The sequence below is a fragment of the Oreochromis aureus genome, linkage group 3, assembly GCF_013358895.1.
Source record: "Oreochromis aureus strain Israel breed Guangdong linkage group 3, ZZ_aureus, whole genome shotgun sequence".
Classification (NCBI taxonomy): domain Eukaryota; kingdom Metazoa; phylum Chordata; class Actinopteri; order Cichliformes; family Cichlidae; genus Oreochromis; species Oreochromis aureus.
The window spans coordinates 121,494,398-121,522,123 of NC_052944.1; the positions used below are offsets into that span (position 1 = coordinate 121,494,398).

The 27,726-nt window shown below is 45.5% G+C and overlaps 2 protein-coding genes across 3 annotated transcripts; one reads left to right on the plus strand and one right to left on the minus strand.

Moving 5' to 3' along the window:
* Positions 1–457: 457 nt before the first annotated feature.
* LOC120437987 (E3 ubiquitin-protein ligase TRIM21-like) lies at positions 458–8,049 on the plus strand. Its single transcript, XM_039608475.1, has 2 exons — positions 458–615; positions 5,511–8,049. The coding sequence occupies exon 2, from the start codon at positions 5,520–5,522 to the stop codon at positions 7,179–7,181; it is 1,662 nt and encodes a 553-aa protein (XP_039464409.1). The 5' UTR covers positions 458–615; positions 5,511–5,519; the 3' UTR covers positions 7,182–8,049.
* A 4,988-nt stretch (positions 8,050–13,037) lies between these two features.
* Positions 13,038–25,032, minus strand: LOC116318502 (CST complex subunit CTC1-like). Of its 2 annotated transcripts, XM_039608471.1 has the most exons (25): positions 24,601–25,029; positions 24,283–24,367; positions 23,803–23,902; positions 23,505–23,727; positions 22,313–22,542; positions 22,107–22,236; positions 21,709–22,008; positions 21,506–21,628; positions 21,190–21,419; positions 20,931–21,075; positions 20,655–20,857; positions 20,412–20,581; positions 20,225–20,339; positions 19,671–20,079; positions 19,510–19,599; positions 19,048–19,185; positions 16,995–17,041; positions 16,813–16,898; positions 16,527–16,662; positions 16,161–16,229; positions 15,920–16,082; positions 15,657–15,712; positions 15,394–15,550; positions 13,986–14,106; positions 13,038–13,888 (listed from the first exon to the last, which is right to left on the minus strand). In XM_039608471.1, exons 1-25 carry the CDS (start codon positions 24,649–24,651, stop codon positions 13,797–13,799), a joined length of 3,669 nt encoding a protein of 1,222 aa, XP_039464405.1. In that variant the 5' UTR covers positions 24,652–25,029; the 3' UTR covers positions 13,038–13,796. The 2 variants fall into 2 exon arrangements, with proteins under 2 accessions (XP_039464405.1, XP_039464406.1); XM_039608472.1 differs by lacking the exons at positions 13,038–13,888; positions 13,986–14,106 and adding an exon at positions 14,117–14,563 and having other exon boundaries at positions 24,601–25,032.
* Between the last annotated feature and the right edge of the window lie 2,694 nt (positions 25,033–27,726).

Sequence of the window (27,726 nt, forward strand, 5' to 3'; positions counted from 1 at the left end):
TTCAACTTGTCTGATTCAAGCTGGGAATATTTAATGGAATTCAAATTTAGACTGAAATAAAGTGAATAATATTATTTTATTATTACGTTGATGCAGCACATGGTTCAGTTAGCGTTGTATAAACACGTGTTAGAAATGTTCTTCAATCAGCTCTTTTTACTCTCTTACATTTCACAGCCAGGACTTTTTTACTTTTACTTGAGTAAAGAAGTTGAATCAGTACTTGGAGTATTTTTAACAGTAGTACTTCTACTTCAGTACAGACTGTGTGTACTTTTACCACCTGTGTCTGAGACCTCCTTCAGGGTCCACCTGAAGCTCTCAGTCTGCTGTGGAAAAAGGAAATCCAGGTGAGTTTCTCCTGATCAACTGAGGCCGTCATTACTGTGTGAACCCACACACCACTCCTCACTCCTCCCACCCGCTGCACACAGTCACTGAGTACAGACCGGCTGATAAAGGGAGAAGCAGGAAGAGGCGGAGCAAAGACGAGAAGTTCAACGTCATTTTGCAGAAGTGAAAGTGTGAGAGAGCAGCAGCAGAGCTGCAGTTGAGTCCTGTTTGTCTCTAAAAGAAGATTCACTGGAGTCCATCAGGTTTCTCTCAGCAACAGTGGTGAGTGCAGCTGATCACACTTCCTGTTTCTACACAAATCTGCACTCTGTTCACTTCATGCTGACTCATCACAGTCACACTGCATCCATAGAAATCTGCTCATGTAACCACAGATCCACTGTAGGAACATCGAGCTGCTGCTTCAGTCTCACTGTGGCTCTGCTCAGGACTGTGGACTGACTCCACACTTCCTGGTTATTCATCACTTCCTGTTCCTATTAGATTGATTCTGGATCTGATTGATTATAAGGATTACAGACGTGAAAACACCTATTTATTCTTTATTGATATAAAGCCTTTGATACTGTAAACCAGCAGATTTTGGTCAGTACTTCAAAAAGTCATTCAGACATTTTACAAAGAGAGATTATCTGACTTAGTGTATCCTGTAAGAGTCACAGATGTTCCTAAATCATTCAGAAAACAGTCGATGCTGCACTTTATAACTTTGTGTGGAAACATAAATCTCATTATTTAAACAGATGTGTTTAAATCATCCTGATAATCGAGGCTTTAAATATGTCAGAGTTCCACACATCAGCTGTGATATTCAAGCTGAACTGGATCAAACATGTCATCAGACACAAACATAGATGATGGTGTTTAATCCCAAAGCTTATTTAAACAAACTGGAGGACAGAATTCCTCCTTAAATGTGATTTTGATCAAGTCAAAGGAGTTTGCAAAGAAAAGTGTCTGGACTTCTTTGAGTTGCTTGAAGACGTTTCACCTCTCATCCGAGAAGCTTCTTCAGTTCTAAGGTCAAATGGCCGAGAGTCCCAGATTTAAACCCAGTGGGAGTATCCCCAAGGAGGGACAAAGGACCCCTGGTGATCCTCTAATCACATGCGCCAAGGTGTGAAAGCGGGTGTGGGACCTAATCAGCCAGGGTTTCGGGTGAGCTCATTGTGAAACCTGGCCCCACCTTGTCATGTGAATTCCTGAGGTCAGATGGCGTCTGGGGAGGGAACTCAAAACTGGATTATAGATGGCAGACAGTTGGTGTCGTAAACCACCGCCTCTGTTCAAAGATGGTCGCTCACAGTGGACATAGATGGCCTCTTTCACTCCTCTTTCAAACCATCTGTCCTCTCTGTCCAATATGTGAACATTGGCATCCTCGAAAGAGTGACCTTTATCCTTAAGATGCAGATGGACTGCTGAGTCTTGTCCTGTGGAGGTGGCTCTTCTATGTTGTGCCATGCGCTTGTGAAGTGGCTGTTTGGTCTCTCCAATGTAGAGGTCTGGGCATTCCTCACTGCACTGTACGGCATACACCACGTTGTTCAGTCTGTGTTTTGGAGTTTTGTCTTTCGGGTGAACCAGTTTGTGTCTGAGTGTGTTGCTGGGTCTGAAGTACACTGGGATGTCGTGCTTGGAGAAAACTCTCCTGAGTTTCTCTGATACACCGGCTACATAGGGGATGACAACGTTGTTGCGTCTGTCTTTCTTATCCTCCCTCGCTGGTGTCTGATCTTCTTTTCTGTGCCTCTTTGCTGACTTTATGAACGCCCAGTTAGGATAACCACATGTTTTGAGTGCTTCCTTTACATGTGTGTGTTCCTTCTTTTTCCCTTCAGGCTTAGAGGGAACATGTTCTGCCCGGTGGTGTAGGGTCCTAATTACTCCAAGTTTGTGTTCCAGAGGGTGATGGGAGTCAAAGAGGAGGTGCACCGTGGTCCTAAACACAACAGATTACCACACAAAGATCACTACTCTCCTCAGTGACAACAACACCTACGAAGCTTTAAAACGAGACCCCACAAGCAGCTACAAAAAGAAAGTTAAAGCTTGCCTTCAAGACCTTGAAAAGGACAAAATCATTGACCGCCTCAAATATCACCGCCTTTATCCAGGGGATGCCATACCCTGCATTTATGGACTTCCTAAGATCCACAAGGAAGGGGTCCCACTCAGACCCATAGTCAGCAGCATAAACTCAGCCACTTATAACATTGCAAAACACCTTGCTACCATCCTTGCACCTCTTGTGGGGAACACCCCACACCACATCAAGAACTCCACCGACTTCACCGACAAGGTCCAGAAACTTACCCTGGATCCAGATGAAACCATGGTGTCCTTTGATGTAGTCTCTCTCTTCACTTGCATACCCACCACGGAGGCAGTGGAGACTGTCAGAAAACGACTACAAGAAGACAGCTCCTTGGAAGACAGGACCAACTTCACACCCGATCAGATCTGCACACTGTTAGACCCCTGCCTTACCACAACATACTTCAAATACAACGAAGGCTTCTACAGACAAAAACATGGCTGTGCCATGGGCTCCCCGTGTCACCTATTGTAGCCAACCTTTACATGGAGGAAGTGGAAAGGAAGGCTCTTGGCTCTTTAAAGGGAGAGTACCCAGCCACTGGTACAGATATGTAGACGACACCTGGGTCAAAATCAAGACACAAGAAGTGGAATCCTTCACTGCACACATTAACGCCGTGGATAAAAACATCAAGTTCACCAGGGAAGACACAAAGGATAACTGTTTGCCTTTCCTGGACTGCGCTGTGCACATTGAAGAGAATGGCAACCTCAACATTGAAGTTTACCGGAAGCCCACACACACGGACCAGTACCTCCTCTTTGACTCCCATCACCCTCTGGAACACAAACTTGGAGTAATTAGGACCCTACACCACCGGGCAGAACATGTTCCCTCTAAGCCTGAAGGGAAAAAGAAGGGACACACACATGTAAAGGAAGCACTGAAAACATGTGGTTATCCTAACTGGGCGATCATAAAGTCAGCAAAAAGGCACAGAAAAGATCAGACACCAGCGAGGGAGGATAAGAAAGACAGACGCAACAACGTTGTCATCCCCTATGTAGCCGGTGTATCAGAGAAACTCAGGAGTTTTCTCCAAGCACGACATCCCAGTGTACTTCAGACCCAGCAACACACTCAGACACAAACTGGTTCACCCGAAAGACAAAACTCCAAAACACAGACTGAACAACGTGGTGTATGCTGTACAGTGCAGCGAGGAATGCCCGGACCTCTACATTGGAGAGACCAAACAGCCACTTCACAAACGCATGGCACAACATAGAAGAGCCACCTCCACAGGACAAGACTCAGCAGTCCACTTGCATCTTAAGGATAAAGGTCACTCTTTCGAGGATGCCAATGTTCACATTTTGGACAGAGAGGACAGATGGTTTGAAAGAGGAGTGAAAGAGGCCATCTATGTCCACTGTGAGCGACCATCTTTGAACAGAGGCGGTGGTTTACGACACCAACTGTCTGCCATCTATAATCCAGTTTTGAGCTCCCTCCCCAGACGCCTTAACGCCCACTCACATCCTGGGCCATCTGACCTCAGGAAATCACATGATAGGGTGGGGCCAGGTTTCACAATGAGCTCACCCGAAACCCTGGCTGATTAGGTCCCACACCCGCTTTCACACCTTGGCGCATGTGATTAGAGGATCACCAGGGGGTCCTTTGTCCCTCTTTGGGGATACTCCCACTGGGTTTAAATCTGGGACTCTCGGCCATTTGACCTTAGAACTGAAGAAGCTTCGGATGAGAGGTGAAACGTCTTCAAGCAACTCAAAGAAGTCCAGACGCTTTTCTTTGCAAACTCCTTTGACTACGATGACCTGGATGACTGAGAACCTTCACAGACTGATTTTGATCAACAAAATTCACTGATCTCATTTTCACACACAGGCTTTATCATGGTGGCTTCTTCTCTACTAACATAAATCTTTGATTTGGACAAACAAATATATGAAACACAAAAATAAATCAATGTTTTCTGAGAAATGGATCCAGAATAATCTGAATGATGTATCCCAGCGAGTGACTGGAAAAGTTCATCTTCTTCCATATCCTGAGTTTGTGAGGAGCTGTGATGTTCCAGTATCTGTGAGAGAAAACAGGACAGTTTTTAATGACGCACAAATGGACCAAATATACAGACACCACTGAATAAACATGTTCTCATAAATGCCATTAATATACTGGATCAAACAGTTAATAACACATTTCTGAGGTTTATGATTCATTGTCCTCCTCACTGTCAGTTCTACTGGAACAGTCACTGTTTAATATTCATGGCTCGTTGATCTGGACTTACAATAAGAAGTATTTAGTCACCAACAAGGTCGAAGTTTACTTCGCAGTAATTGATGGAATATATCCAACAAACTGATTTATTCAAGTATAGAAATGATCTGGATGAATCTTGGACCTTCTGTAAAACAGTCAGAGAAACAATTTCACATCTTTTTAACGACTATATTTATCTTCATCCCCAAATGTTGATTCTGTTCATCTTCACGCTGCACTGTACAGCAGACACGACGATGTTAAGTTTGTGTTTGGGATGAACCAGTTTGTGTCTCAGTGTTGTGGTGGCAGATTTCTTTTCTCATGTATTAATCACATATTTAATCATATCACATTAGTTACAGTAGTATCACTTTCTCACTTTACTATAGTAAGAGCACTCCTGTCACCAGTTTACATGCATGTGGAATGTTAACACAGTGAGGCCATTGTAATGGGAGACGTTAAACAGATAGTGAAACTCCTGCTTATCAGGGATGTAAATCGTTAGGTGACGGCCAAGCAGAAAACAAGGTCATAATTCTCTCTGTGAGGGAGGAGGTATAGCCCCCCACTTTAAATCAAGCTCACTGGGTGTGTTGCAGGTTATTGTTAAATTTTCCACAACAGTGTGTTGCTGGGTCTCCACCAGTTACTCTGAGAACTGAAGAAGCTTCTCTGATGAAACATCTTCAAGAAACTCAAAGACGTCCAGACGCTTTTCTTTCCAAGCTCCTCAGACTACTGACGCTTGTTTCTCTCTTTTTAAAAATGAAATTTAAAGTGAATTTTGAATCAAATGTTTCTTTTCTTTCTCCCTCAGAGTGCAGACATGTCTGCTGCCAGCAATCTGCGATCTGAAGATCAGTTTCGGTGCTCCATCTGTCTGGATGTGTTCACTGATCCAGTCTCTACACCATGTGGACACAACTTCTGCAAAACCTGCATCAGTCAGCACTGGGACATGAATGTCATGTGTCAGTGTCCCTTGTGTAAAGAGACTTTCTACACTAGACCTCAGCTGAGGGTCAACACCTTCATCTCTGAGATGGTTGCTCAGTTCAGATGTGAAGCTCAGCAGAAAGCCAGCAGCAGCAGCAGCTCAGAGCAACAAGCTGCCAAACCAGGAGAAGTTCCCTGTGACGTCTGCACTGGAACCAGACTGAAGGCCCTGAAGTCCTGCCTGGTGTGTCAGACCTCCTACTGTCACACTCACCTGGAGCCTCATCTGACAGTGAAACGTCTGAAAAGACATCAGCTGATTGATGCTGTGGAGAACCTGGAAGGCAGGATGTGTACGAAGCACGATAAACTTCTGGAGCTGTTCTGTAAGACCGACCAGACAGGTGTCTGCGTGCTCTGCTCTGTTTTAGACCACAAGAACCACGAGTTTGTTCCTCTGAGAGAAGAATATGAAGGAAAGAAGGCAGAGCTGGAGAAGACAGAGGCTGAGATTCAGCAGATGATCCAGAAGAGACGACTGAAGATTCAGGAGATCACAGAGTCGGTGAAGATGAGTAAAGATGCTGCAGACAGACAGAAAGCAGAAGGTGTTCAGGTCTTCACTGCTCTGATGGAGTCTGTTGAGAGACGCCTGAAGGAGCTCATGAAGGAGATCGAAGACAAACAGGAAACTACAGAGAAACAGGCTGAAGGTCTCATCAAAGATCTGGAACAGGAAATCTCTGAGCTGATGAAGAGAAGCTCTGAGGTGGAGCAGCTCTCACGCTCTGAAGACCACCTCCACCTCCTCCAAAGCTTCTCCTCCCTGAAAGGTGCTCCACCCACCAAGGACTGCACAGAGGTCAGAGTCCGTCCACCATCATATGAGGGGACTGTGGGGAGAGCTGTGGCTCAGCTGGAGGAGACAGTCAGGAAACTCATGAAGAAGAAGCTGTTTGATGCTGAGCTGCAGAGGGTGCAGCAGTATGAGGTGGATGTGACTCTGGATCCTGATACAGCAAATTCCTGGCTCATCCTGTCTGATGACGGAAAACAAGTGTATCATAGTGATGTGAGGAAGAAACTTCCAGACAATCCAGAGAGATTTTCTCAGTGTGTTTGTGTTTTAGGAGAGCAGAGTTTCTCTTCAGGCAGATTTTACTTTGAAGTTCAGGTTAAAGGAAAGACTGAGTGGGCATTAGGAGTGGCCACAGAGTCGATCAACAGGAAGGGACAAATCACAGCGAGTCCTCGAAATGGTTTCTGGACTGTAGTGCTGAGAAATGGAAATAAGTACATCGCTTGTGATTCCCCTTCAGTCCCCCTCTGTCTTCATCCTGGTCCTGAGAAGGTGGGGGTGTTTGTGGATTATGAGGAGGGTCTGGTCTCCTTTTATGATGTAGGTGCTGCAGCTCTGATCTACTCCTTTACTGGCTGCTCCTTCATTCACAAACTCCACCCATTCTTCAGTCCCTGTCTGAATGATGGAGGTAAAAACTCTGCACCTCTGATCATCTGTCCTGTCAATCAAACTGAGTCGATCAACGACTGATTTTATTTGATGAACTGATTGATTTTTATTGAAGTGAACAAATGAACATATTGAGTGTAAATCCTCTACAGTCTCCATGTTTCTATAGAATCTGATTAACAGGACTCTGATTCACACTTTGATTCTCATGGAGTTTGATTTGAACAGAAGAAAAGTTGAATCAGGAAATGTTCCCACTGATGGAGACTCAAGCTGAAGAGCAAATATCAGAGAATAAATGTCACAATAAAGTTTGTTCAATGCTTTGAGTGAATCCAGACTCATGTGTGGCTGTTATACGGAGCATCAGAGTCCAGCTGAGTTATGTTGGATACAAACTGCTTATTTTGGCTCTGTGAGGATTTTTGTTCACTGGAAACTGATAAGACAGATAATATTCAAAGAACTCTGTAGAGATTCATGCATCCATGTTCTCCACCTGCAGGTGTGGAGGAGAAAGGTGGAGCACAGACTGCTGCATCCTTCCAGTCACATCATTTTGATGATTATATTTCCATGTTGTGATGATTTGGGTTAAAGAGAAACAGAGTTGAACGGCTGCAGTCACAGCATGAATAAGATGCTGAAGCTGAGCTGTCAGTGAACATGTCTCACTGTGATTTGATTTGAAGAATATAAAGTGTGTGTGGCTGCTGACAGCTGCAGTCTCTGTTAGTCTGCATGTTCAACACACACACAACTTTCCCCCTGAGGCAACGATCCAGCAACAACACAAAGAACAGCTGCAGACACACACACACACACACACACACTGTTAAAGAACACTTTACTGTTTAAGGTGGAATTCCTCCTTCCTCAGTAACAATGATCTGAGGTCACTACCAGTGGCTGCTGCGGTTTTGGATCAGTAACAATTTACTGAAACATGTTTTTCTTTATGCTGTACAAACTATGGCCTGCTTCAAATCCACCTCCATCGTCCCGATACCCAAAAACTCCAACCCATCTAGCCTCAATGACTACCGCCCAGTAGCCCTCACCCCCATCATCACTAAGTGCTTAGAGCAGCTGGTCTTAGCACACTTCAAATCCTGTCTCCCCCACCCTGGACCCCCACCAATTCGCATACCGCCAGAACAGGAGCACAGAGGATGCAGTCTCCATCGCACTGCACTCTGTCCTCTCACACCTGGACAACAACAACACCTACGCCAGAATGCTGTTTATAGACTTCAGTTCAGCATTCAATACAATCCACCCCTCACAACTCATCAGGAAACTGACAGACCTGGGCATCAGTTCCCTCATCTGCAAATGGTTACTGGACTTCCTGACCAACCGCCCCCAACATGTCCGGCTGGATAACTGCTGCTCATCTACAATCACAATGAACACCGGTGTACCACAAGGCTGTGTGATGAGCCCTTTCCTCTACTCCCTCTTCACCCACGACTGCAGACCTGCTGATGGTTCCAACACCATCATTAAGTTTGCAGATGACACCACGGTGATTGGCCTCATCAGGGACAACGATGAGACTGCCTACAGGGAGGAGGTGGATCGTCTGGCTGAGTGGTCCGACACAAACAACCTGCTGCTTAACACCGTGAAGACCAAGGAGCTCATCGTGGACTACAGGAGGAATGCTGACCCACATCCACCCATCCACATTAAGGGGACGGCTGTGGAGCGTGTGAGCAGCTTCAAGTTCCTGGGAGTCCACATCTCCGAGGATCTCACCTGGACAACCAACTGCTCCAAGCTGGTCAAGAAGGCTCACCAGCGCCTCTTCTTCTTGAGGACTCTGAGGAAGAACCACCTGTCCTCAGACATCCTGGTGAACTTCTACCGCTGCACCATCGAGAGCATCCTGACCAACTGTATAACAGTCTGGTACGGGAACTGCTCTGCCTCGGACCGGAAGGCGTTGCAGAGGGTCGTGAAAACTGCCCAGCGCATCGCCGGAGCACCACTTTCTGCCATAAAGGACATCTACAGGAAGTGGTGTCTGAAAAGGGCTGGGAAAATCATCAGAGACCCCAGTCACCCATCACATGGACTCTTCACCCTCCTGCCCTCTGGGAGGCGCTACAGGAGCCTCCGGACTAAGACCACCAGGTACCGGAACAGCTTCTTCCCCACAGCTGTCAGACTCCTGAACTCTGCCTCCTGACATCTGACCCACGTTAAACTCATGGACTGAACATACACACACCCACAACCACTAGCACTTTACCATTACTGTACAGTTCTGTGTAAATAATCATTCTGTACATACGATAATTTTTAATCCTACAACTGTTTATAACTTGCATAGTTCACATTTCTGTATAACTGTATATCTCAGATTTCTGTATAGTTTTTATTTCATATTTATATCCTGTTCATAGCCTGTACATAGCTTGTACTCACTACAGCCTGTACATACTTATAGTTATAGAATATTCATAACATACTTCACACCGTGTACATTATAACATACCATAATAGACCCATTTCTGTAATATACTTACATATCTATATTATTGCTAATATATATTGTAATATATCTATATCACTAAAGCACTTCTGGATGGATGCAAACTGCATTTCGTTGCCCTGTACCTGTGACATGTGCAATGACAATAAAGTTGAATTCTATTCTATTCTATTCTATTCTATTTTAAAAGAGCTTTGATCACAACATCTTTGCTTTTTCCTCCAATCATTTATTCTGCTTATTTTATTTAGTTTAACAAAGGCTTAAAATTTAACTCTTAACCTGATTTAAACTCCTTTAATTTCTCATTAACTCAGACTTTTAATTTATTTCCTTGTTTAATGTATTATTTCTTTATCCTTGTTTATTTTTTGCCGATCCTTTCTGTTTAACCTGTTTAATCTGACCTTTGACCTATTAATTTTAACTTAACAGTACTCTTGTTTTGACCTTTGACCTATTTATTCCTTATAACCAAAAAACCCTTTTATCTTATATTTATTGATTATATATATCTATTATATTTTATCACCTTACCTTATTTTGACCTTTGACCTATGTCCTTGTTAGCCTTGATAAACCTTGATCTTCCTTCATCAAAGGTGAAATTTCTTTCACCTTTGAACTTAAGGCTTAAATTAAACCTTTGTTAAAAACCTTCTTACTAACTTGTAATTCCACCTTTCTGCATTAAACATGTATCTTATCATATAAACCAGTGGTTCCCAAAGTGTGGGGCCCGCCCTCTAGGGGGGGCGCAGAGCCATTGCAGGGGGGGCGCGGCATGAAAAGGGGAAAAAAAAAAACAACGCTTGGACACTGCTAGCACGGGGCTCCCACACAAACGCAAAGCAGGAGATGAAGCATCGCTGAATATGTTTCCAAACCAACTTGATTCTAAGCCAAAGACTAGAAAATATGGTGAAGCATATCCTCCCTTTGGTTTCACCTGCACAAGTGCCAAGGTAGGTCTCCCTGCAGGATTGGTTTTCCCTTTGTCGAGAGCAGCGCTGGGCTGTTCAAATCACGGACAAACAGGATCCCACATTCTTGATTTTTAGTTCACAAACACTTCTTGTAATAACTACTCCTGACATTTTGGACATGTTAGCTCTTTATACAGTAAAGTTACAGTGGGATAAAAAATAATATCAGGCTGATCCTGCCACAATTTGTTCCCTCGGTTCAAATCACGGACAAACGGTATCCCACAGCTGTTTATGTTTTTGAACCAATTTTGCAGAGGGATTGAAAAATGTATTGATAGCAATGTTGAACATTATTACACAGGAAAAAAAAACAACTACATGTAAAATAATTACCGTGATGCCTCTGCCTTTCTAAATGGAGGGACAGTAACTGCGTGTGTATATGTAAGCGTGTAAAACCTGAAGATAGTCAGATTAACAGTAACAGTATTTTGTCTCTATCTGCCATTCTGCAATTCATCTCATGTAAACAATAACGTGGCGCACAGCGTGACATGAAAAGAGGCACATACCTTTGACGTTGCGTAACGAACTCTGTATTCCTCGTCCACACGTAAACGCAAAAAAGGAGTTTTAAAAAATCTCCGTTTTCAAAAATACCCGTGTAGGTGCGGACGTAGCGTAAAAGAGTTAGTAGTTTATTTTCTTACTACCTGTAATTTATTGCAGATTACTTGTATTTGCTTAATTGTTTACTAAATGTTTGAGGTGTGAAATAAACCGCAATGGAGCAAAATATGGGTGTGTGTGGTTGGAGGATGTGTTGCGAGGGGGGGCGCGAACATTTTTCTTGTAAAACAAGGGGGGCCCAGCAAAAAAAGTTTGGGAACCACTGATATAAACACTCGATCACTGAGAGAACTTTAACTTAACTTTAACTTTAGGCTGAACCAAATGAAGCAGCTAATCTCGTCAAACTCATTGCGACAGTAACTGACAGTCTTCATTGTATTTGTTAGAAACATTTTTTTTATTTTCCTTTAATTGCGGGACTTTGGTTAAGTTAAATCCGATGTATTAACCGACCTGTGAGGTGAAGCGCAGCTGCGAAGAACGCTACGGCAGGCAATGAGGTGCGTTTAATGTCACTCTGTTAATTTGAGCGTCCATAAACTGAATATCTTATTTTTTTCTTACTTTATTATTGCTAATTTATTGGAGAATTAGGCCATTTAATTCAGATAGATTTTATGTTGTTGGCTGTAAAGATCTGGGTGGATATTTTATTTTATTCTGTATTTCTATTTTTCAGTTTGATTTTTCAAAATTTGGTGAATTGCCTTTTTCTTTATAACTTGGCCTACTTTTCTTTTGTTTTGTTAAAATTAGCAGGAGTGAGAAGTGTTATTGTTGGTCTTGAATATATTTGATGTAGCCCATACAATTAAGGTAAGTGTCATGTTTTTAGTTGTTAGAGTCTGATGAAGAATCTTTTATTTTATTTTTCTCCAAAAGTTGATTCTGTTTATCTGGACAAAGTGTTTTTCAGTTTCAGCTGAATGCAGGTTTCCCCAATCTTATACGTGTCAGGAGCATCAGCACAGCTGAAATGCATTTTTTCTAAGCACCGCGTCTCTGTGGCTTTTAAACCCCAAAACACGCTATAACAAAAATTGGTCCACCCCAAGGATCGGGTCCCCCGGTGTAGTTTCCACTGTGAGAGACTGTAGGCTTCCTCAGAGTGAGGCTGAGAGCGGCAGGCCCAGGTTCAAGTCTGACCCGTGACCCTTCAAATAAAGCTGAAAAAGGCCAATATATTATATTAAATATAAAATATAATTAAAACAACATCAGAATGAACAATGAGCTGCTGTTAAGAACTCCCGACGTCCATCCAAGGCCCGATTGTCTTACAGATAAAGCCAAAGTCAATGTTTCATCCCTCCGTTCTCCTGTTTCACTTTAAACACTGTTTCCATGACAACAACCACCGTATGTGGAAAAGAACCCGACACCAAAAACTGAACCGGTGAAAAAGTTTTGTTGCAGATAAACTATTAACTTTATGTTATTTATTTTCAGCTCATACCATCATTAAAGCATGTTAGAACACACATGTAGGATTTTACAAATCATCGCTCCTAAATTTAATCGTATCCATAACAATTGTTTGTACGTGTTAGCTTTGAAAACATCACATTCTTTATGTTAGTTGGTTTAGATGAGTGATCTCCAGGATGAAGGATGAATGAGTGCAGAGGCCCGTTTCATGGAGGCTGTTTAAGTGTAATGTAAACCTGGATTAAAAAACCCACATTTGAACACATTCATCAGTGGCTGTGACCATGTTAAAGGACTAATGCTGACGTGCTCTGACACTCATTAGCATAGAAAACAAAGTGGTGAAAGCACAGAGCCCTGAGGAGCTCCATTGGACGGCTCTGTTCACAGAACTTACATTTAATTATTTCACTTTTATTTACAGGCAAAACACCCTCAGAGAGAACAGTTGTTTCAGAGCTGCCAGCTTTATTGGAAAGATGAACTGAAATCCTAAAACAGTCCAATTTATGACAAACTAACACGGTGAAATGTTGCAGGGTTAAAATGTGTCGATGGATGAACTCTTTCAGTATAAGATCAAATAATACAAAACACATGAAGGTGAGGAGAAATGAATTTTAAAATAAGTGTGATTTAAAGCAGACTGATTCTTTCCTGGTCAGGCTGAAGCTTTCACCGTCTGACGTCTGTAAAGAAACAAACACGTTCAGTGTTTAGTTTTACTTCACTGACTCAAACACAGAGAATCTGAACTACAGGCCGGCTGTGGGAGTTACACCTGACCCAGAGCCACACGTGTCACACAGCACACCTGTTCAGGTACACGTGTCACACAGTGGAGGTGAAACCATCTGTGCCACAAACACCAGATTAACCAGTTTCACTCATCATCCTTCTGCTGTCAGATTTTACTGGTGCAGGTTTTATGAATCACCATCTGAGAACGTCTCTGATGTGGGCGCCACTCACAGGGATCACTTCCTGTAGAAGGGTCACATGACCTGTTATACGCCCCTTTGTCATGATGACAGCTCCGCCCTTTTCGTGTGAGGTTAAACCCAGAGAGCTTCGTGTGACCTCTGACCCTGATCACCAGTGTTAGGGTCAGTGAAGGTGAGATACCGTGTGACAGGAGGAGGAACAATAAAGTTTTATTTGTACAAACACGTAGAACAGATGAAGTCGGAACAAAGCAGGTGGCGCTCAGTCAGGCTGGATGTGCAGACAGGTGAGCTGAAAGGGAGGAGCCAGTCTGGTCAGGAACTCTCTGTCTCCTCGAGTGAACCTCCTCACCTCTGAAACACACACACACACACACACACACACACACACACACACACACGACTCTGAAGGTTGCAGTCAGGTTGGTCAGGGTGGTGAGGGTGGGGTTACCTTCTGGTCTCTGGTTGGTGTGTTTCCTGCAGGTGAGGCTGAGTGGCCGAATCATGACATCACTGCTGCACAGACACAACAGGAAGTGGAGGAGGAAGTCGTCAGCGTGTCCGTCACACACCTGAGACAGAGACAGAGGTTATGTGACTGCAGACTCACGGCTCGGCCCTGTGGAAACGTCCTGCAGGACGTCTGTTTCTCTCTGTGGTGTCCCCATCGTGCTTCACTGTGTGGACGCTGTTCTTTGGGTTGTAGCTGCATCTTCTTCTCGTTTCACCTCCTCTGACCACAGGACGTTTCAGTCTGCAGGGTCTTTGTCCCGGTCGTCCTCAGCAGTGTGGCTGAAGGTGTCTGCTCTGCAGACGTGGAGCTCTGTGAGCTCACAGTGTGTCCCTGTGCAGCCTATAGACTCTTTGAAGTCTTTGCTCTGACAGGCTTGTTCTGTACTGGGCGGCTCTTTGACTTTCTTCAGGTTTCACTTCCTGACACTCTGATAACCTCAGATATCCACAATGTGAATCCTCACAAACGTCTGTTTCTCTCTTTTCACTCAAACCCTTCTGACGTTTTTACACCGACTGTAAATATGAAGAAAACCCTCAGTTTGAACTTGATTCTACAAACTGAGCTTTGCAAAGTAAATATCAAATAACATGAATGAGTTAAAACCATAAATGGAAATAAGTGCTCATTAATCATAAAGAGTCTCGTGTCACAGTTTATGGAGTTAAAACGTGTTCTTGTTATTTTAAACAGGACGTCTCAGTTTAGACTCCGTTTGTGTTTTTATAAACTGTTACTGTTTGATACTAATCTCACTTTCTCATGAGTATAATTATTTTCTGCAGTAAAGGACAAAAATTAGTATTCAGTTAACACAGCTCCACCTGTGGGTGGAGGGTCCCTGTGGGTTCTCCTGGAGTGACCCGAGTGCTAAATGCCTCTCGCTGTCCTGCCCCTCCCCTGTGGTCTCCACCCTCCATGTGGGAGGTGTGGCGTTGCAGTGAACATGGAGCTGGTCAGCCCTGATTACCCTCAGAACTACACCACCTGCTGCTTCTTCTTCAGGTCGAGTGGGTGGAGTCAGGGGCATGACCTGAGTCCCACTGAAACACACAGCTGTAAGGCCCCTCCCTCCTCTTCATGTGAGCCCAGCGTGGGTCCGTCACACCTACAGACTTTTAAAGGTGGAAGTGGCCACGCCCCCAAACCAGTTCAGCAGTAAAGTGTGAGCAGACGGAGCTGTTACCAGGATGTAAACAGGATGTACCCTTTCACAGTTAAAGCCTCAGAAATAAAAACATGACCCGATCTTAAATTTTAAAGATAAAATAAAGTTTAAAGACGACGATGAGCACGTGATTCACCTGTGACAGGTAAATATATACACCTGACAGGTGGTACTGACCTGGCTCTGCCCACGAGGGAAGACTCTGATGTGACCTCTGACCCTGAGTGCTCTCTGAAGCCCCTCCCACTGAGCATCAGCCAATCCCAGCAGAGCACGAACCAGAGCAGCTGAGAACCAGACGTGAGCCTCACCTGTCCCGTCATCAATCACCAGCCTGATCGAAGAGCAGAGCGACATGGTTTGATCACGTGACTGTCACCTGACTCATCCAGGTGATTAACATGTATCAGCAGGTGAGCTCAACAGGAAGCTGCTCTTACTTTGCTTTGGACTGAAACACTGACGAGGTCGAGTGACACTGAGAGCTGCTGCAGCCCTGAGAGAGAGAGAGCAACAGGTAAACACACACACACACCTGAAATCGTGAGTAGTTTACTCCAAAACTACACTTTACTTACGTGCACTAACACTAACACACCACCAACACGCTAACAACACATGAAGCACTCTGAGTACTTTCACTGCACCCGAGAAACTACAACTAAACACATCCTGTACACACTGTGTGTATTTTATGCAGTACCTGTGTGTACACGCTGCCACACAGCGAGCAGCTCCACTGCAGTTGCAGGAACAGGAAACACACCACGTGACCTTTGACCTGTCCCACAGTGCACCTCTGCTTGCTGCTCAGAGCCCACTCACCCAGGTGCATGATGGGAGCAGGAGGAGGAGGCTGGGCCGAGCTGATAGAAACAAAACAAACAAATAAACAACAGCACGACAAACACGTGGACCAGACTTTACCTGCCCTGTAAACTTACCTGGAGTCTCCCAGGGAGACCACAGTTATCAAGCTGACAGGTAAGTACGTGCAGTACACACTTCCTGTCCTGAAACACACACACAGGTAAACCACACAGGTACGTAACCATCGGCGTAACTTTGTATTGAACATTGGGGGGGGGGGGGTGGGTCAAGATCTCTGTCTAAATAAATAAATAAATCTGGGTACATTCCCAGATGATCAAACATGCAACTATTTTGCTGGTAAAACCTGAAATGAGTAAAGAAAATCAACAGCCTATTTATGCAAGATAATTCATAATTTTATTGTTGGGTTACACTGGTTGGAAATTAGTCCAAATAAAGAGTCCAAACATTTATAAGCCTGTCTATGTGTGTCTCACCTGGACAGCCTCCTCTGGAAACCAGACAACAGCAGAGTGTTACCAGGCAACAGGCCAGGTGGGTAGGGGGTGTGGCTTAATTCCAGGTACACCTGCAGACTCCTCCCAGCTTGGTCACAAAGAGTGAGACGCACACCTGCACACACACATTTAGCTAACAGTCAGACCTGAGACTCATACCTGAAGCACTGATGCCTGCAGGCAGCAGTGAGTCAGCCCCCATAGACCCCCATGTTAAAACTTCACAGCAGAAAGCCTGATACACAAACCACCTGTGTGTTTGTACCTGAGTGTGTGTGTCCAGAGTGGGCAGTCCTGTTGTTCACACTGATCCTTTCAGACACCACACCCTGAAAACACACCAGCTCTGAGCTGAAACACACACACCAGTAAGAGTTTAAAGCAGGCTGGAGCTGCAGTTCCTCAGATGGCCACAGGGGGCGACTCAGTGAGGGATGAGCAGTTTACCTGCAGTCTAAGACCTCTGAGACAGACAAGACTGTGGGTGGGACGGCCTGAAAACACAGAGAATAGAGATTAAAACTGTGACGTCTTTTCCGGAGTAAAACCGCAAAGGATTATGGGTACAAGTGGCAAGCGGTACTAGCGCACGCAGGCTTTCAAATGAAAACAGTCACACAGTGATAAAAAGAAACACAAAAAATGGCAAGAAGCTGTTGTATTATTAACTGCAATAGCCGGTCGCATGACAGCCACGGGAAGCCGACGGGTAAAGAGATCGGTTTTTATCAGATTACGTCGTTGAAGAGAAATTGTTCAAGCCATGTTTCCGAAGTCACAAAGAGCCGAGGGATGGCCTGGATTGCAGCCATTCAAAGACCAAATATAATGTTCCAGACCACTCCAGCTCACATGTTCGTCTGCTCAAAGGATTTCCACAAAGGCAAGTCTTCTGTTGTAGTTATTACGTAATTTATCATAACATAATTGTTGATGTAGGTTACAAATAAGTCTTTTATTGATTTGAATTGAATTCGTTGCGCTATGCTGCTTTGTTCACTGTGGCTTTGCGGGCTAATGTTTGTTGTGTTTTGTAGGAAAACCAGCCTACAAAATGCTGGAATGCGATGCAGACTGGGCACCTCTATCAGCCTGGGTCAGACCGAGTTTAAAGCTGCTACCACAGCCAGATTTGATCGGTTAAGAGAGAGAGCGATATCAAAACAGCCACGAAACGTCCGCATATATGTGCCCAAGGGTTGTATTGAAGCAATCAAGTGATGAATAACTGTTTTCTACTATGTTGTTTTGCAATGTTTTTTTGTTTTTTTTGCATTGTTGATTTGTTTTTCACCGAAGCAGCTTTTCAATGGAAAATTGTACTTAGTAGTCAGTATAATCTTTTAATGATATAAGTTTCCATATATGCTTAGAGGTGTATAATCGATTGTGTAGTGATAGGATGTGTGATCTTTAGTAGGCTGCAAAGGCTTTGTGTGCATTCCAGAGTGTTCTGGCATTCACACCCACATCCTGGGAGCATGGGAAAAGGGCATACCTTCTCTTATTGTTTTATGGTAGGATAAATGTATCTATGTCTGTTTTAGGCTAAGTGCCTTTTGTTTAGATGAACTGCTGGACTTCCAGACCAGCAGGTTTAGGGAAGTCTTTATGGGGTCACACTCTGACCACACACACACACTGAACCAATATAAATAAAGACCAGGGCAGTGGCAGGGCGCGAGTGTTCTGTGACTGCCCTTGCTGCAAGTAAAAACTATGTGTTTCTCCTCTCTGATTCGAAGCTGAAGAAGTGTTTAAATACATCTGTTGACACAGCTAATAAAGCATAATGGAATAAAATTTTGTGTCTTTCCTGTAAGATTCTATAATAGAATGAAACAATAACGCCAGTTATAAATACAGACAATAAATTGAATAAATTACAAAACACTACTTTTAGATCTGAAAATGTTGTGTAATACTACAACCTGAAACAACAAATAGATTGTGTTTCCCTGTACAGGAGATAAAGGAAAAAAATGTAACAACAGCTGTGAAATGGAATAGTCCAAATCACCAAAGTAAACTGGACCTGGGCTTGTTGCAGGGATCTGAAGTTACTAAACATTTTGTGAGTGTATGCACTCAAACTTAGGACCATATAATAATAAATATGTGCGTGATGAAAGTTGGGCAGCACGCTAACGTCCTTACTCCACTCTGTATGCTCGTATGGGTCTGACCCGTTCACTCCTTTGATTTTTTCCTCGTCCTTTTTTTTTGCCTTTTCGTTAAGTCTGTCTTTGTACAGACCTGCCGTGTTCACCGTCGTTTTGTACATAACTGTTTTTGGGGCAAATAAAATGCAAGTATGGATTAAAACCACAGAATTTATGATTACCGGTGCTGGAAATGCTAGCGCTTGATGCAGTGTTTTGATTTTGTTGCCACTTGTACCCACAATGCAATGCGCGAAAGTCACGTGGTCTGTCAATCTCTATAAAAAAAAGTTTAAGGGTCCTGGAGGAAGACGGGGAGCAAACCGAGTGTGTGTTACCTGTCTGCAGGTGAGGAGCAGCAGTGGGCGTGTCAGAGTGTGGAATCTCCAACCACGTCTGACTTGTAGGGTTGACTCAGCATGGACATCCACCCCACTGCGCCCAGAAACTCCACAGCCAATCAAAACACTGGGATCCTGATTGACAGACATATGGGCCAATCAGCTGCAAGAATTCAGGTCATATCAACTCCCCACAAACAGGAATGTTGGGTGTTATCTGCATAGCAGTAAAAATGTATGCCATGTCTTTTGATGATACTGCCAAAAGCAAGCATGTATAATGTAAACAGAACTGGTCCTAGCATTGAACCCTGTGGAACTCCATAATTAACCTCAGTGTGTGAACAACTACAGTTAAAGCTGAAAATCGTTCATGTGTATTAATATCAGAGAACAGAGACCGATGAGGCAAACCTCTGGCCATGCCCATTAGTGACATCATCAAAGCTGGGTTGATACCTGAGTGTTAGCGGCGATGAGTCTGTAGAAACATCCAGGCTGGAGGACAGGAAACCACCGCGTACACACACCTGAGAACACCAGCACCACCTGCACGCACACATACACGTAACTGTGTATCCAGGTGAACTCAGGTAAACCCACACAGGTGTGTCTCTCACCTTTCTCTCCTGCTTTTGTTCACTTTCTTTCTCTGTTATTGGTTCATTCTTTGGGTCCCGCCTCCAGCTGACCACTGGACCAATCACAGTAGCTTTCACTGAGAAGCACAGTCTCAGCCCTGCCTCCTGATCCTCTGCCTCCGCCCCTGTATTCCTCCAGGACACACCCTCCTTCTGCTCCACCCTGATCACCATGGAGACACAGGGCCAGGGGTTGCCAGAGTCTCCTCCTTCTTCTTCTTCTCCTCTTCTCTTCCTCTTACTCCCAGCAGTCTCTTTTTCTTCTACTGTCTGCTTCCTGGCAGTGACATCCCCTCCTGGCTCCTCCCCCTTGTGTCTCAGGTGTGTCTCCATGGCAACAGATGGACTCAGGATGTGCAGGTGGTCCAGAGAGAACTGCAGGTAAACCCTGTGAATTGAACCCAGCTTTATTTAACTCATAATGTTTACAACCAGGAAGGAAGCTCACATCCTGAACCAATCAGACACCCTCTTACATCACAGAGAATGGACCAATGAGCAGTCAGCATGCTGCAGGTTGTGTGTGTGTGTACCTGCAGCGTTTGTGTGTGATGAACCTGTCCTGGTGCAGGTGTTGGTAGGAGGGAAAATCTGATTGGAGGAATCTCTCTGTCACCATGGTGAACTGCACCACACCCACCAGACAACCTGCAGCACACACACACATTAAAGAATAAAGCTGTGTGTCACTGTGTGTGTGTCTGTGTGCGTGCATTGTACCGATCCAGGCGCTGTTAAAGACCGCCCTCTGCGCTCCCTCCTCCTCCTCGCTGCTCTCCGTCAGCACGCAGGCTGCAGCTCCCGTGGCGTCTCTCAGCTGCATCGAGTGTTTGAACTCCGACGTCTGTGACGGCAGCTCCAGCACGCCGACCAGCAGCAGGGTTCGCTGCCTGACACACAAACCAGCAAAAACCATTGGTACGTAATCACATGACTTCATGTGGGGAGCTACTGTCACCTTACCTGACAGCGTCTCCACCCCGAGGCTCGGAGGACAGAGTCCTGCAAGACCAGGACAGGAACCCGTTGATCTGGGAGGAGGTCAGGTTGGAGCCATCAGGGGGCAGCAGAGAGCTCAGAGGGGCCGAAGACCAGCAGTCAGTCTGCAGGGACTCCAGGAGCTCCGACACACTGAGGTACTGACGGACCGCAGAGGACACGGTGTACTGCAGGGACACAGAGCACGCTGAGCATGCTCCACACTCACCTGTAAGGAAGACAGGTGAGAGTGGGATCTACCTGAGTCACAGGACAGGTGTGAGGCTCGTCCAGCATCTCAGAGTAGATGTCTCTGCGTCCTCGTCCTCCAGCTCTGCTCTGAGTCTCCATCAGCCTCCAGGACAGCAAGCACACACACTGCTGCCTCCACACACCTTGGACCAGACTGAGGACCAAGACCAGGAGCAGGAAACAAGCCAGAGCCAGAGGAGGACAGGAGGACAAAGGTTAGGCTCTGCTGTCTCTGGCTGTGGACAGGTGCTGGTGGGTGGAGCCTCACCTGTGTGCCAGCTGCGAGCTTAGGTGACACGTCCACAGGTAATCGGACACATCTATATTTCTCTGCAGCAGTAACCGTGGTAACGCCCCATCTCCCGGGCAGCGGTTGTCGGGTGGCGACCATCCCGCCCTGCTGAAGGCCGTCACCCTCAGGCTGGAGCGCAGGCAGGTGCAAAGCATGCTGGGAGGGAAGTCCGGGCAGGGCCGGTACAAGAAGTGAGCGTGATGCAACTGCAGGAGGAGGAACCATCAAACTTTATTAGTCGTGGCTGCCACGAACACAAATGGGCATGATGATGTCACATCATGTGACTCACCTCCACTCTGTCTCCCGCCCTCAGCTTCCTCTTCGCCGCCGGCTGATAGGCCACGCACAGACCCACCTTCCCATCCAGCACGTAGAGCCCCGCCCCCTCACTCACAACTTCAGTCACCATGCCCTATCACAGCAGAGGAGGCTTAGTAATCAGCACACAGGTACAAACATACGGCAGCCAATCAGAGCTCAGAGCGCTCTCACCTGGTAGCTGATGACTTTGGATTGCTTTGTCCTCACAGCTGATTGATCCAGCTGCTCCTCATGCTCCGCCTCCTCACAGTCCTCCTCAGCAGGCTGTGACATCAGCAGCAGGGACTCAGAGTGTGTGTGTTCCTGTGTGTGTTCCTGTGTGTGCGTGTAGTCGGCGTGCAGCTCGGAGCGCTTCGTCACACACAGGATGTTGTTTCCTCTCCAGCCTCGTAGCGCACACACACGTAGAGCTGTCACACACACGCTCTGCCCGACACACACACACTGAATCCAGCTGAGCCGGCTGCTGTCCTGCACACACACACACACACACACACACAGACACACACAAACACTGAGCTTCAGCAGGCCGTCCCTCCTCACCATCATCATCCTCAGAGAGCTGGTACCTGTACGAGCACGGGCAGCGAGCGCGACTCATCCGTCAGCGTGAAGCAAAAGAAGGTCGTTCCTGCCACGGCCAGCAGAGGGCAGACTGAGCCCACCTCTCCGAACACGCTCAGCCGCTGACCTTTGACCCTGGAGCACACACACACACATCTGTCACACACACTGCTCAGAAACTCCACTGCAGTTCAGAGGTCATGTGACCCACCTGTGCCTCAGCAGCCTGCCAGCCTCTCCGACTCCCACCACTCCGCTTAGCTCCACCCTTCCAGGAGCAGCAGCCAATCCCTGCTCAGCACCAGGACACAACAGGACAGGGGAGCCAATCAGCTCCAAGAAGCCTGCGGTCTCTTCCTGGCCCGATGCATTGTGGGGGATGTAGTTCCAGTGAGGGAGGAAAACGGGACGATCGAGCCACAGGGGCGAGAGAGACAGGCACTGGATGAGAGAGAGAGACACGGGTGAGAGAGTGGCGGAGTGTGTCCTGAGTGGATGCTGGAAGCCTGTACTGATGATGACAGCTTCATCAGCTCTGATCTGCAGTGATGCCGTTTGTTTTAATAGCTGCATTAGATTAGAGTAGAGTAGATTAGATTATTTAGATTAAACTTTATTAATGCCTCGGGTGCGTTCCTCCGGGAAATTCGGTTTCCAATAGCCCAGCACTGACAGAAGTTACAGAATGTGAGCAGAAATATACCATATATATACCAAAGGGATAAATAGAATAGGGCTTTGGAGTTGACGTCACGCCGCAGTGCATTGTGGGATCGCGGCACCATGTTAGAAGGCCACGAATCAAAACAAAAACACTGTGTTGGAAGGACGACTGCCAGAACTTAAAATCAGCTCAAAAGTCAAAGGACTGTATCGAGGCCAATTGCACCTAGACACCAAGAGACGGTACTTGGAAAAAATAGCATGCGTTGGTAATGTGGACCCGTATGAAATACGGCAGTGGAGTAGAAACCCTGAAGACCAACCGCCATTGTCCTACCCTGATACCTTCTTGTACCTTGTCTGTGTCGTCAGCGCAGACACGGCGAATCAGTTTTGGAATTTTAAATCCCTATCAGTACCTGTGTCACTGCACAGAGAATAAGCTGAATTAAAGAGGAATTAGATTTAATTTACGTTGCACATGAAAACCTGCAGTTTGTTGTACTCTGACCTCGTTACCCATCAGTTCTGACCAGATCCGGTTTAGTGATGCTGCTGTGAAGAGAAGCTCAGAGTCTGAGAACTAACCAGCTGATGGACGATGACAACGTCAGGAAATGTTCCTTATGTTCAGGGTTTTGGCGTGAACGTCGTCGCCCTCCTGTTACCTGTAGGCCCTCCTCTGCTGTGCTTTCCTCTTCCTGCTGGGTTAAGGTTAGGCTCCTCCCCCTCTGACTCACCTCACACATGACGCTGCCGCTGGCGTCCGTCAGCCTGTACTCTCCGTCACGGCCTTCTCTCAGACAGCCAATCAGCAGCAGGTTGACCCTCGAAAGCGCCCTCTGACCCGGCACGGCGAGCTCCGCCTCCCTGGCCCAGGCTCTCTGCTGATTGGTGCTCCAGGACAGGTTGCTGACGCAGGCCAGGTGCTGCTGGGAGACGAGCTCGGAGACGGACAGCAGCCTGCGGACAGACGGGAGGACAGCGGTAAGGCCAGGTCATGTGACCTGCGACAGCGATGATGTCAGCGGGTGTTACCTGTAGCTGACAGGTAAGCTGTGGGCCACACACATCTGCTGCTGGATCGCCTGCACCGCACACATGCTCAGATCGAAGAGGCTGAGGTCACCGTGGTTACCTGGGAAAACAAAGTTTAAAAGGTAAACACAAACATAAACAACTGAAGCCCCGCCCACTGAGAACACCTAAAGTGGACACCAGAGCTGGTGTGTCAACAGGTGGAACCACCTGAGGAAGCAGCTGCTCTTCATCCTCCTCAGACTCTTAGTCCTCCCTGTTCCTCACTGACAGTCGGTCACCTTCATGGCTCTGACCTTTGAACCACACTCACATCTACACACTGGACTGCACTGATGACACCTGTGAGGCAGGTGAGCCCTGCTTTCACTTTTTAAATAATGGTTTAAATAGTATTTGGTTTCATAAGTGAACATCATCATTAAGAATTTAAAGTACAGCTATTTATCAGCCAGCTGTTGCGAACAAACAGGAACTCACCTGTCTGCGAGGGGGCGGAGCTACACACCAAAGGACTCAGGTGTTCAGAGATGAAGGTGAAGATGTTCTTTAACCACAGGGACTCCTAAAGAAACAAAGCAGCAGGTCGGAGGTCACAATAATGAATGTAAAACAGGCTCACATCCTTATATTCACTCTTTTCTGTATGGATTTCTGCTTTAGAATTAGCTCGAAACAGTGATTGGCTGCTGCTCTACCTTACGTCATGACGCAGGCATTACGTTCGCAGGGCTCTGCATGTACGTAGACTGTTATTTATCGCTCGGTTCGGACAAACAGGGTCAGACTGGGACTCACCGCCTCGGTGCTGGGCTTGACCCGGTCCAGGAGCTCCTGCAGGGGGTCCATGTCTTCGCTCCGGGTGCCGGTTTCTCCCCCTGCTGACAAACTCCCGCTCACGGCTTTCAAACAGCTTCCGGTCCTCCTCCTGTTGATGTCCTCCCTCTGACCGTCGCCCCCCGTGTTCCCGCCTCTTACCGTTCATAAAGCCGCCATGATGCCCTGCCGTCCAACTTTGTTTACTTTTGTTCTGTATTTTAAACAAATCATCAAACTTATTAAACTGACTAGTCTCTGCTGACGCAGGATCTCTACCGCGCATGTGCGGAACACCTTTTCCCTACCCTGCATTTCACAATAAAAGCTCTTCACATCCACATACACTCAGTGGTCTCCTACCTCCTTTCCTTGATAGAAACGTTCTGAGGTGGATGAAATGTGTTTAGGAGATGTGATAAGGACTTAGGAAAGGAAACAGCTGTGTTTGAACTACAAAACGATCACGTGACTCCAGCCCAGCGTGTTCTCAGCCTGTTTAGTGCAGGTGGCTGTGAGGAACATGCTTTTATTATGAAAGGGTCAGACTTCCTGCTGAGGCTCAGGGTCATGTGACTGACAGCACCTTTCGCAGCTCACCTAACGCCACAAGGTGTTTCCCTATCAGGAGGATGACACTGTGCGATCCTCGGCAATCTCAAACAAAAACACATTTCTGTCAAGTGGAAACTTTAAAAAATATATATATATTTGGAGCTTGCAGAGTATAAATACAGATTAATTGAAGGTTTGTCACTGTTTTTTGTTCACTTTTTATCCAGGCTGCGGGTGTCTCAGTGGAAAAATAGAGCATGGCTGAGCGCACCTGTGCAGACCAGTAATACAGTTTAAGATTAGGAAATTGTAACCCCCTCTTTCATGTGGCAGGTACAACAAGCCAAGTCTTCATCTAGGGCTTTTGTTAGTCCAAATTAATCTATTAAAGATATCATTTAACTTATCAAAGGATTCTTTTGGAGGAGGCAGAGGAAGTGACTCAATGTAAAAACTTTGCATAACCTTTCATCCTTGTTCAGGAATAGGACGGAGGATTTTGAATCATTTGTAGCCAGAAAATCGTCTAAATAGCTCCATTTGTAGCATTAATTTTGCAACTTTGCTAACAGACAGCCTAGTCTAGGTCCTAGGGCCAATCTCTGCTCTTGATCTCCTAACTGGAAACCAAATAGTACAGCTCTCATTCTAATTGTCATCACCAGAGGTTCCATAGTCAGAATAAATAACATTGGAGATAACGGGCACCCCTGATGAGTGGAACGCTCCAATGTGACAGGTTTAAAAAGTATTGTTTGTTACAAAAGTTGAACCCATCTGAGAAAATGATTTCCAAATCCATATCTTCAGAGAACGTTAAATAAATCTGACCAGTGTATTCTGTCCAAGGCCTGACGAGCGTCCAGTGATAATAAAGCTGCATCTTTAGCATCAAATCTCTCATGAATTATATTAGAACCCTTCTTATATTGTGAAACCCTTGATGCTTTGGTACAAAGCGAATCAAATGTGCGATCCAAGGGTCTAATCTTCATGCTAAACATTTAAAGTATTTTAGTGTCAACCCCCGTCAGACTCATTGGTCTAAATGATGAGTGTTCTGCAGGTTTATCAGGTTTCACAGTACTCACTGCCTGTCTCACAGTGGGTGGAGAGCCTCAGTTTGATATGCTTTTACATACATGTTAAAAAGTTGATTTATTCTTTTTTTCTCTTGAAGGTTTTATTGAACTCGGCTCGCTGCTGGACGGAGTTTGTTCCATCGTGCTCGATGTTAAGCTGTTTTGTGGAGCGGAAAACAAACTCCCGATGTTGGAGGTTCAGGAATCAGAGAAGGACACCTGTGTTGGTTTGGCTTTAGAGTTGTTAGGGTGCAACTGCTGATCCTCGGCGCCATCCCAGAGACCAAACAGATGCAGGTTCTTCCTTCGGACGTGGTTCTCCAGGTCGTCAATCTGATTTTCAGCTTCCTCATCACACCAGGACAGAAACACATGAACATTAGACCGGAGCATTCGGGGAGTGAAAGCAGTATTTCAACCTTTAAGCTGAACTAACGTTTTACCCTCCTCTTCATCGTCTCGTCTCCCTGTTGTCAGAGAAGTCCGACCTGTTATTGGACAGGACACCTAAATGAACCTCTAAGAGATGATGTCATCAGTGACCAATCAAGAACGAGAATAGATGACTGACACAACCGTGCTACAATAAATCTTAGTTTCCCTGTCACTGTATTTTAGGAGTGTGAAGCTATAAAGTTATTTTAAAAAACTAACCCGAGCCTGAGAGTCGTGGTTGTGGTGAAGCACAGAGAGCTCTGACGGCCCGGACTTGCCCCTCAGGTGGAGCTCTGCACAGCCACACTGAACCAGCTCACACACTCAGCTACACCTCTTAGTTTACATCAGCGTGTTGATGTTTGAATCCATCCACCAACACTAACCTGATGTAGTTTACTCTCATTTTGAGTCGATCAGCTGACTCTCAGATCACAGCACGGCGGCACACAACAGCTGCCCTGCTGAACACACAGTTTCACTCTCGGGCTCCTGCTTCCATCTAGTGATCATCAGTGGTGCTGAATGATGACACAACACTGACAATTTCCACAGCCACTAATTAAAAACTTGGAGGCAAAAACAAGCTTTATTCCTAAAAAAGTTTCAGTGTCAACAAAAACTTTGCGATGTGACAAATTCTGATCTATAATGATAATAACACATCACATATAACACATTTTTTTAATTCTGGATGTAAAGAATTAAATAAATGAAACAAAATGTTCATTAAATCAGTAAGAATGTCACATTTTTCAGTAAAATACATGAGTCTCTTAAAGTAACAGCTGGTATCTTATTTGCTGTTATATCCTCATGAGAAGATTTCATTTCATATTAAAATTATTAATATGTTTCATTTACATATGAGCCTGGTTCTGCCGGAGGTTTCTTCCTGTTAAAAGGGAGTTTTTCCTTCCCACTGTTGCCAAAGTGCTTTTTCATAGGTTTTTCTCTGTATGTATTATAGTACCATCTACCTTACAATGTAAAGCACCTTGAGGTGACTGTTGTTGTGATTTGGAGCTGTATAAAT

Bases quoted from the DNA above. Each gene is read 5' to 3' on its own strand.
- LOC116318502 (XM_039608471.1), bottom strand. From the start codon at position 24,651: ATGGACCCCCTGCAGGAGCTCCTGGACCGGGTCAAGCCCAGCACCGAG. The intron at 23,903-24,282 runs GTGAGTTCCTGT...TTGTTTTCCCAG, and splicing joins CTCCGCCCCCTCGCAGACAG to GTAACCACGGTGACCTCAGC. The intron at 16,230-16,526 runs GTGAGACACACA...TGTGTGTTTCAG, and splicing joins TTCCAGAGGAGGCTGTCCAG to GACAGGAAGTGTGTACTGCA.
- LOC120437987 (XM_039608475.1), top strand. From the start codon at position 5,520: ATGTCTGCTGCCAGCAATCTGCGATCTGAAGATCAGTTTCGGTGCTCC.